Source organism: Bidens hawaiensis, unplaced genomic scaffold, assembly GCF_021521415.1.
Source record: "Bidens hawaiensis isolate Kalapana, Puna unplaced genomic scaffold, B.hawaiensis_p1.1 tig00082854_1, whole genome shotgun sequence".
Classification (NCBI taxonomy): domain Eukaryota; kingdom Viridiplantae; phylum Streptophyta; class Magnoliopsida; order Asterales; family Asteraceae; genus Bidens; species Bidens hawaiensis.
Window position 1 is genome coordinate 13,011 of NW_027503924.1, and position 11,180 is coordinate 24,190.

An 11,180-nucleotide genomic window follows, 5' to 3' on the forward strand; every position below is an offset into this window, starting at 1 on the left:
ATTTCTAAGTTATACCGTGAGCGAAACCGTTCGTTCGATTTTTTGTTATTGAGAACCGAAACTCAACTTTTGAAATTTTAAACTAAATCGTTACTAATGGTTTGGTTTCACGCATTGAACTTCAATAATAAATTTACCGTCCGGTCCGCTCTGATTTTATCTCTGCCGATTCAGATTACTATGATTTTTGTTACGCGCACGAACCCGTTTAGTATGAGTTAAAGTGTGTCAAAAGCAATATAGTTAAATATATAATTGGCATAACATTATTTGACATCAACTGACATTAGTGGACAATATTGCCACAAGGATGAAACAAAAACCCAAAGCACGTCTCCAACAATTCATCGCCGTCGTCTTCCGCCGGACCCCACACCGCACGATAAGATACAAACCGCTCGTGAAAGCCACACTGACCAATATAACCCAATTCAATTCCCCCTTTCGTTACACCATCAACAACAATTTCTAAATATCTCAATTAGGGTTTGATAATAATAATATGTTCAGTACTAGCGGAGGTGGAGGAACCTTCTACTGGCTCAGAAACGATGAAGATACGAAAGGAATCGTTGTGGTTTTTGCCTGGGGTTCAATTCAATTGAAGGATTATGTGAATCTTTATTCGTCTTGTGGGTGGAATTCTCTCGTTGTTGTTGCCGATTTTTTCAATCCGTAAGCTCATATCTACTGCTCAATTTTGATTCAGTTTTACACCTTTTAGTATTTAGATTCTGTGTGGGATAATATTCTATTCTAAATGTTAAAGCTATAATAATAACAATAACAATAACAATAACAATAACAATAATAATTTGCCTTTTACAATTTGGGGCTTTTGATTATTTTGTGTGTTGTACATTTATTAATGGGGTTTGATTTGTGGCTTGTTTGAGTTAAAAGTGCTTTATTTTATGTTACCATTTCTGTTATTGGTTTAGGATAGATATACATGATTCACCATTATAATACAGATTTTGAGATCAAGTTTCTGTTATGTGGATTTTCTAGTTTCCTAATCCAATTATTATTGCGTAGGTTTTTTCCCGAGAAAGCCACATCACTTGCATTTTCCATCCTCAATGAACTTTTACAGGTACACTTTTTTTAATTTATTTTTTTCTTAAGGGGAATGGAGCGTCCTCTCGGAAATCCTCCCCTAAACCAACCGTCATTCTCATCGCAAACCGAAGGAACCCGCTCATATCCATCAATAGGCGGCAGTGTTACAACCTACACATAGATTTTAATAATTGCAAACTTAATCCAAACATTTGTTAGAGGGTTGCAAGTTTAGTACCCACCTTTAATCTCAATTCGTTTTCAACAGAATAGTGATGTCATGTGCCATTCATGCGAGAGTAATTTTGTGTGTCGTTCAAAACTAATTGGGATTAATGTTGGGGCAGCGTTCGACCCTCTAACAAATGTTTAGTGTTTAGACTTAGTTTGCAAATTTTAAAATCTAGGGACCAAACTTGTAATATGGGCAAACCACATGGACTATTTATGCAATTTTCTCTAACTTTTATATGTTTATTAACTAAGCCCAGTTTTGTAAAAATCGCTAGTCGGTAGTCGGTAGTCGGGCGGTGGGGTGGGGACTAGCGATTAATCGGGATTAGTCGAGATTAATCGGATCGAACTTTAATGTACAATTTTCAGTTTTATATATACATGCACACAATTTTATATGTAGTTTTCAGTTTTATACATACACAAACATATTTTGGTTGGAATCTCGCTTGAAACCGGGGGTTTTGCTGAAATCTTCTGGGGAAAACGGCCGATTTTGGTCGGAATCTCACCGGAAACCGTTGTTTTTGGTCGGAATCTTGCCGGAAGCCGCCAACTTTGGCCTGATTTGACCGGAAACCGCCGATTTTGGCCGGATTTTACCATTGACCGATTAATTGGCCAATTAGCCCGAAATTAATCAGTGAAGTGGGGACTAGCGATTAATCTGGGATTAATCGGTGACTAGTCGGGATTTTTGCAACACTGACTAAGCCTACCATGTTTTTGTTGGTGTAGGAGTTAAGGGCTAGACCATGCCCTTTAGTCCTTGCATCTTTTTCCGGTGGTTCGCAAGCTTGTATGTACAAGGTTTTACAAGTGAGTTTTGTTAACCTTAAACAAACTAAATTTATTTATTTATAAGTTATATGATCACACGAGTAAATATTATTTCTACTTATGTTTCAGATTATTGAAGGCACATGTGAAGCACATCTTAATCTGGTATGTATGCACACCTCCAATTTATTACTTTTGACTATTTTCATTTTCTTATTTGTTTTTTTTTTGTGAAGGATGATAATCGTTTAATTATGGCGTGCATCTCTGGTCAAATGTATGACTCTGGTCCGATCAATGTGACCGGTGATTTGGGTGCCCGATTTGCCCTGAATTCCTCCATTCTCAATGTGCCCGGTTCATCAAAATTATTATCAATGGTTGCAAAAGGTGTCACGTCTGGTCTAGATGCCCTATTTCTAACCAGATTTGGGTCCCACCGCTCTGAATATTGGCAAACGCTTTATTCCTCAGTTGTAAGTTTTTTGCTTATTAAAATTTAAACACGTGTATTTCGTATCATTTATTGAAACACTGCTTCTTTTGTGATGTTAATTTGTAGGGTTTAGGGGCACCGTTTCTCGTGTTGTGTTCGGAAAATGACGATCTTGCCCCTTATCCGGTTATTTGCTCATTTGCTCAACAAGTGCAAGAGTTAGGGGGGCTTATTCGACTTTTTGGATGGAAGGATTCTCCTCATTTAGGTTAGTTTTGACTTTTGAACTCGTATGACTCATTACTAGGCATATTACAGACTCGTTTAGACTTGATCTCGTTTATTGAACACTAATGGAGCATGTTCGTGTTCAACTCTAGCAACAAACAGCCGAACATGGGCAGTAAAACAAACGGGGCTTTTTTGCTCGTGTTCGCTCATTAAGAAAATGAGCTTGTTTGTGTTCGTTTATTAACAATATAAACGAACATTTCACGAACGTAAACGAACACATTTGAACATATACGAACGAATATAAGTGAGCTAAAATCTCTTAAAAAGTAATGTGTTGGGCACTTGGGCCTGAACCTAATTTTGACGTTATTTTACTAATCTCGTGAAAATAACGTTAAAAGTGGCGGAAGGTTAATCAGGCATCATGTGGTGGCGTTGATAGCCGAAAGACAAGGGCACATGCACCGATCAGCCGGTGTCCCGATGATTGAGTGCTATGTGCCTTATGTCCAAGGCTTGATGCAAAACTACTATCGAGCCGGGGGTCTCACCGGAAGCAGCCTCTCTATCCCTATGGGATAGAGGTAAGGCTGTCTACATCTTACCCTCCTCAGACCCTACCATAGCATTGCTATTGGTGGGATATACTGAGTACGATGATGATGATGATGATGACTTGGGCCTGAACCTAAAAGTTTATTAAAACTAAACTAAGTGGTAGTTGGCCAAAAAATTTTAAATGAATATATTAACGAACAAACTTAAACAATTGTAAACTAGTGAACATATTTGAATGAACATAAACGAATTTAGATATACGACGAGGCTTGTGTTCATGTCCGTTTGTTTAAGTGTACAAAAATTTGTCCATGTTCGTTCGTCTATTATATAAGCGAACCTTCTGCCAAACGGTTCACAAACTGAACTGTGTGGACTGTTTCTAAAATTTACCCGTTTTGAGTTTTGTCTTATTTTTTGTTTTGTCATAGGCCACTACACGCACAATCCCATCCAATACAGGGCAGTTGTAACCGAGTTTCTTGACCAGTCAATTTCAATATTTGGCCAAAAAATTCAAAAACTTGGTGAAAGAACCGGTATGGAGGGAATGCACGATACAATATGTGAATTAATCTGTGATCTTCAAAAGGCAGCAGTTGATTCAAATCAAAGTTTTAGAAGAGTTGCAACTGGGCCAAATGATCACTTTTTCTTGCCAAGTTCAGTCGAGTCTCGGCCCACTAAAGAGTCGGGTTCTTTACAAGATGAAGAAAATGAGCGGAAAACAATGGTCCATTTAGCAAGCCCACCAGCCTGAGCCCGCATAGTGTTCTTGGTCAAGTGTTGTTTGATGTGTGTGTGTAAAAACATTGAAGGTTGGGATATTAAGTTTGAAAACAGAAAGAAGTTTGAAACCAAGAGTAAGCGGTCATGGCCTTTAAAGCGAATGAGACGGTCAAGATTGTGAAACTGGGCCAAATGATCACTTTTTCTTGCCACGTTCAGTCGAGTCTCGGCCCACTAAAGAGTCGGGTTCTTTACAAGATGAAGAAAATGAGCGGAAAACAATGGTCCATTTAGCAAGCCCACCAAGCCTGAGCCCGCATAGTGTTCTTGGTCAAGTGTTGTTTGATGTGTGTGTGTAAAAACATTGAAGGTTGGGATATTAAGTTTGAAAACAGAAAGAAGTTTGAAACCAAGAGTAAGCGGTCATGGCCTTTAAAGCGAATGAGACGGTCAAGATTGTGAAAGAGTGAATCTAAGGGTGAGTTTTTAACTTTGTATGATCATGTATATATTAATTTTGGAAGGAGCCGGCATGAAATGTACAGGTATGCGTGTTTAATGTAGAAAACTACTTATGACCTTTTCAGATATTTGAATGATACTATGTTATATACTTATATGACCTTTTCAAGTTTATATAGAAAACTACTTATGGATGTTTCTCTATATGTTGTAGTGGCATGTGCGTGCGAGTGAGCGTGCCAAATTTAAAACCGAAGTATAAATTTTGGTTAGTCAGTTATAGCATATCCGAGCCATGGATTAATTATTAGATTCAGTTATTTTTGTTCAGCTAATTCATTTATAGTTCGATTTATCTGGTTATTTGCACACCCCATCGAAGCTACTCTTCTTGCAAGTATATTCAATCTGGATACAATCACAATGAACTTACAAACTTTAAAAATATAATATAATTGAAAAAACATATTATTATAATCTTAAGTCCATTTCATAAGAAAAGTTTTAAAGTATGCTAATTTAAATTGCCTACTTGCTTGTAGAGCACTTCATTTATATTGTACTAATCATTCATGAAGTATACTACACATTTACACTCTAAAAATTAAATTCATGAAGTACTACACGTTTACACTCTAAAAGTCCTAAGAAGGCTTGTGAACTGAGCGGGTCGGTTTCGTTGATGGGTCATCAAGCTAAACTTGTCATCTTACCACTCTACTTTTTCAATCCTATTTCAGAAACCTGAATACAGTCACAATGAGTTTAAAAACTATAGAATATAATATATATTTGCATAAATTTGTAATAGTTTTTAAAACAATATTTTGTGAAGACCTTTACTTGTATTGGACTACTAGTAACCGAACTGGTTTGTGTTGTACTACTAAAGTATTACACATTTCAACAGTCGTACCAAGTCTTGTAAAACGAGTGGGTTGGATGATTGGCTATCAAATTAAACTGATCGTCCTGTGAGTTTATTTTTCAAACTGGTTTTCATATGAAATTGGATATATCACGATAGATTGAAACGCAAATAAGTAATATATTTAAAAAGTATATTATAATAAATTTAACTAATCTGTAAAAAGATTTTTAATTCTATATTTTCAAATTGTCCTCTACTTGAAATATACTATTTATTGTGTTGCTAAGCTTCTTTATAATGCTACACATTCATACACCAAAAGTCCTAGTAAGTACGGCAAACGAGCGAGTCAAGTTGGGTGATCAAACCAATTCTTTTACCAGTCTACTAATCAAAGTGGATAAAATCGAGATGACAAAAACAACTACATAACATTTATTTAGAAGAACCATGCTATAATAATTATAAAAACCATATTACAAGAAGACTTCTTATTGTATTGGTCTCGTATTGTCATATTTGTAATGTACTTGTTTATATTGGTACTATTCAATCATTGTGTACTACATATTTTATTATGTACTACACATTTATACTCAAATATTGTACTACTTAATCATGATGTAGTAACAAAGTAAAACTTTAATATTGTATTACTCATTCAGATGTATTAAACAATTATACTATATATTGTATTACATATTCATGATGTCATTTATACTTCAAAAGTCCTAATGAGACTTGCGAATCAAGTGAGTTAGGTTGGGTAACGGGTCATTTAACCAAACCAATCAACTCCCCGGTCGTAATTAATGTTCAAAAACCGATTTTTGAAAGTCGGATACAATAAAAAAAATTTAAAACTAAAGAATATAATATATATTTTGTAAAAGTTTTTAAAACTATATTCACATGAGTCCTTTATTTGTTTATTTTTATTGGTATAATATTGTCCTAACGACTTTTATCATACTAACTCAACTCATTTATGTTGTACTACAAATTTATACCACCAAAAGTCATAGTAAACCTTGCAAACCGAGTGGGTCAAGTGATGCGGCATCAAACCAAACTGATTGCTTTATCAGACTATTTTTCAAACAGGTTTTAAAAAACGGATACCAATACAATGAACTTAAAAAAAACTAAAAATAAGTACACATGAAAAAAAAAGCTACATGTCATAACAGTTTAAAAAACCATATATTATAAGAAGATTTTGAATTGTATCACTATCAAATTGTCCAGCTTACTTGTAATACTACTCATCTATGATGTACTTATAAAATTACAATGATAAAAAATTATATATATAATATCTATTTAAAAGAATTAGATGATACTAATTCTAAAAACCATATTATTAGTAAACTTGTAATTTTCTTAGCATTAAATTAGTTTTACTTGCTTGTAATGTACTTTGTTTATATTGTACTACTCATTCATGATGCACTACATATTTATACTCGAATATTGTACTATTCAATCATGATGTACTACGCATTTGTATTACTCATTCATGATGCACTACACATTTATACTCTATATTATATCACTCATTCACGATGTATTTACACATTTTTACTACAAAAGTCCTTTATAGGGTTCGCAAACTGATCGGGTTAGATTGGGCGACGGGCCATCGAACCAACACAACCGTCTATTCGTCTTACCGGTCTAGTTGCTTCACACATTTCTTCAATAATCATTGTACTCCTGATCACTTCGATATGTTATAATTCATACGAGTCAGGGTAGCTTAGCTTAGCTTAGCCTTGGTGGCTAGCATCTGGAATTGACTTTTGAAAACTGAAGCAAGTATTTGTATCTTGTTCAGTTAAACTCTTGAGTCTTGTTAGTTGTTAAGAGACCAAAAATTGCTTCTTTCTGGCCACTTTTTGATGATCCGAACAGGTTTTTGAAGCGCTACAACATCAAATAGGAATCGATTAATCAACCTACTAACTCTAGTTTGAATTATCTTATTACCACCAGGAACTTTGTTAACTTTACAAGCTTTTATGTTGTAAATTTAACTTAGCTAATTTATGATAAGTTTATGAATTTTGGCAAATGGCAATGCTTATGTTATTAATTTTATAGTAACTTGTTTAAGTGTTTGGTTGCATATCTTGGATTTGCAAATATTTAAATCAGATCCTGCTGAAAAACTCTAGCAGGAATCGAGACATCCTTGTTCTATGTGATCGTGCCATTTATAAATTTGTTCATATTCATTATGTTTATAAGGTAGGAGGTGGATACGATTATAGTGATATCTTACTTTGATTGGTTATCTTTGGTATTTGATATTTCTCTTGCATGCTATTTCAGTTAAGAAAACCAACCTTCAACTCTAGATTTAGTTAAACGGTAACAAAGGTTTGGCATCGAGAGCCATTGTGTTCGTGGATTGATATCCGGTTCTTACCTCTAGGCTCTAGATATACAACTGTCCAATAGATACACATGCTTGTGTGGTTTAGTTGTAAGGTGAAAACTCATTGTAGGACTATCTTGAACGGCGTCCGAGCAACCACGCCCAAAGCCACACTTGAGCCGCCAGAAATCCAGTGCTGCGTTGGAGCAGGCCGCCCGATGGTAGGGATTTGCGCCCGATGCTTTAAGGACTTGGGTTGCCTCGGTTCTTGTGTTGTTTCTTCTTTTTTTCCCATTCTTTTTAACAATGGCGGAGTATATTTGGTACAAACGAAGAGTATCTAAGATGGAAAACAAAGGTAAAACTAAGACTATCTCCCATGCTAAGGAGACCCTTTTGCGCCTGAAGAGACTACGTCTAGACAGGCCCAAGCAAGAGGCCCAAGAAGTCAAGCCCAAGTCAGCCCAATCCAATTCAGTAGCATCACGTGCACCTTAGACAAGCCCGAGGTCAAACACCGACCTGTCCTTGTTAACCTGGGGAGTCCAGAGATGAAAGGGACAGAATCTTGGAAGGAAAACAGAATCCAGTGGATAATAGCTTGCCCTTTAGCAGAGTCAAAGACCCAGCGGATAATAGAGAGGGTCCAAGGAATAACGGTTGGGAGTGAGATCATCCCAATACTTTATATATATGTATGTATTCCTTTTGTAAAGGAAGTTGGACATGAGTAATAAAACACATTTCGTTCTCATATTGTCATATCACTGAAATCAATCCAAAGTCACCTCACACACTCACATCTAACGACTCAAACACAAATAATCAACTTACGAACTTCAATTGGGGTTTCTACGTTGGCGCCATCCGTGGGACCCTCTTTCGGACGGTTTCACCCACATTTTCAGGCGAGATGACCGGCGTAAACACGGACGGCGTTACGCCAACGCCAAAGCTCGTGTCCAATGACGGTAGTGCACCCACGGTAACTACGGTAGGAGGACCAGTCGAACCTGATAAGAGGCATCCACTCTCGGGTAATCTGCAGGACATGGAAGGGCCTATAACAATCGAAGATGAAACAGAGGAAGAAGACCAAAGAACTGGAGGGAAAAAAACATAGAAGAGAAGGAGGAAATCACTCCTGAATTCATACGAGCACACAAGGACGCTCTCAAGGCGTTCCTAGAAGAACACGAAAAGAAGGAAAAACTCATGGCGATCAAAACCCGTCTGACGTTTGAACTCCATCACCGGAGAACGGTGCCAAGCCTGAAGGCACCCGGACCCAGGATTCCAACATCCTCTTGGAATCTTTGGTCACACTCCTCTCGGCGGCTAAAGAAAAAGAGAAGAAAAAATCCTTACCGGATACCTTGGATACCCCATACAGGCCCTCCGACACTCCTGACGTATCCAAGTTTAGCCGGCGGATAGTAGAGGCTACTCTACCCCCCAAGCTTCGGTATCCTACCACCGTAGACAAGTATGACGGAACACAAGACACAGAAGACCACCTCCACGCCTTTCGAGGGGCAGGGATGGTCAGCGGGTAGTCCATGCCGGCATGGTGTTTGATGTTTCCTCAAACCCTCACGGGGGGAGCCAGGATCTGGTTCGATAGCCTCGAACCGGGAAGCATAGACAGCTACAAAGAACTGAGAGAAAAGTTCCTGAGAAACTTCAGCCAGCAGAGGAAGGCCATGAAAAATCCTAACGAGATCTTGCACATTCGGAGAAGAGATGAAGAAAAGGTGGAACAATTCATGGACAGATACATATCCGAAAGCATGAATATCAAAGGGGTCCCGGAGGTTATGAAAATCAGTGTCTTCATCAATGGGGTGAGGTTTTCCCAGCTGACAGAAAAACTGGGAGAAGATTTCCCGTCTACTTTCGACCAATTAATGGACCGGGTCCGAGCTTTCGTTAGGGGAAAGGACACAGGATCTAAGCTCCGAGAGTGGGAACCAAAAAAGGCGGCCCCAAAGCCGCTCGGAGGGAGGGAGCGGGAGGCCACAGCCCCGGAAAATTACAGGGTCCATTCGACAAGGCCCGCTTCACACCCTATCACCCTCCTGGAAGCTATGTCGGGTACACACCCTCAACCACGTACCATCCTCCCCGGATCCCCAGCCTTGTACGCTCCGAAGGAGGGCGATTCCGGCCATCTTACGGAGAAAGGCCTTCACCGGGAGGAGAATACGTTATGGAAGCGGATAAAGCCAAGTACCCAGCAAAGACCCTTAGCCCTTTCAAGCAAGCATATAAACCCAATCCACAAGGGTATTGTAATTACCACAAGAGCCACGGTCACGCCACAAAAAACTGTGTCCAGCTAAAGAAGTTGTGGGAGGCGACCTTGAAGTCTGGGCAACTGCCCCTGCCTGCCAGGGAATCCACCTCTAAGGTCAAAGACGAAGACGAAGACAAATATTACGTCGACATGATTCGAAGAAGAGACCACGGTGAGGGGGATCCAGGAAGGGCCATGAAGGTGGGAAGGATGGGATCCTACATCTCGAACACCGCCTGGATGAAGGCGGATATGTGGTTCCCAGGAATACCGGAGGAGGAGGCTCGGAAGATGCCTTTAAACATCTCCGCGAGCGTAGTGGGACATCGAGTGGCTCGAGTCCATGTGGATGGAGGCAGTGGAGTAGAGGTGATGTATGAACATTGTTTTGTGAGACTCCAAAAAGAAATCCGAAGCAGGTTGGAGGAGGACATATGTCCATTAATGGGGTTCTCAGGGGAAGTAGTGGAGTCTTTGGGATCTCTAACTCTGTCGTTTACCCTGAGAGACGAAGACAAAACCCGAGCACTACTTACGCTTTTCCGTGGTTCGGGCTCCATCAAAGTACAACATCATCTTGGGAAGGCCCGGGATGAAATCACTCCGAGCGGTCCTATCCATAGTACACGGCTATATGAGGTTCCCGACCCCCAAGGGAGTAGCAACCATCCGGTCGTCAACCGAAATAGTGGCCGGCATTGGCAAAGGGGTCAAGATGAAGAAAGGAATGGAAGAATGGGTCCTCAATGGGGAATACTCGGATCAGACAGTCAGGATCGGATCCCAACTATCTGATAGAGGTAGAGCAGGGCTGAAGGAGGTATTATTACAAAGCACTGACGTGTTCGCGTGGAGGCACGAAGATATGACAGGAGTTCAACGGAATCTGGTGCAACACAGTCTTGATGAGTTCCATTGGATGGAGCCGGTCAGACAGAAGAAAAGGAGTCTGGGCCCCCAAAAGAGCAAGGCAGTCTGGGAAGAAACGGCCAAGCTTATTCGAGCAGGGATCGTTAGGGAAGTCAAGTACCCACAGTGGATCTCGAATCCGGTTATGATTGCGAAGTCGGATAACAATTGGCGTATGTGTATTGATTTTAAAGACCTAAATAAGGCCTGCCCGAATGACTCTTACCCC

At 39.3% G+C, this 11,180-nt stretch overlaps 1 protein-coding gene across 1 annotated transcript; it reads left to right on the forward strand.

Moving 5' to 3' along the window:
* The first annotated feature begins 444 nt into the window (after nucleotides 1-444).
* On the forward strand, nucleotides 445-4,064 carry LOC143607479 (uncharacterized). Its single transcript, XM_077082916.1, has 7 exons — nucleotides 445-675; nucleotides 1,039-1,096; nucleotides 2,035-2,115; nucleotides 2,206-2,241; nucleotides 2,313-2,552; nucleotides 2,639-2,780; nucleotides 3,736-4,064. The coding sequence occupies exons 1-7, from the start codon at nucleotides 503-505 to the stop codon at nucleotides 4,062-4,064; spliced, it is 1,059 nt and encodes a 352-aa protein (XP_076939031.1). The 5' UTR covers nucleotides 445-502.
* Nucleotides 4,065-11,180: the final 7,116 nt, after the last annotated feature.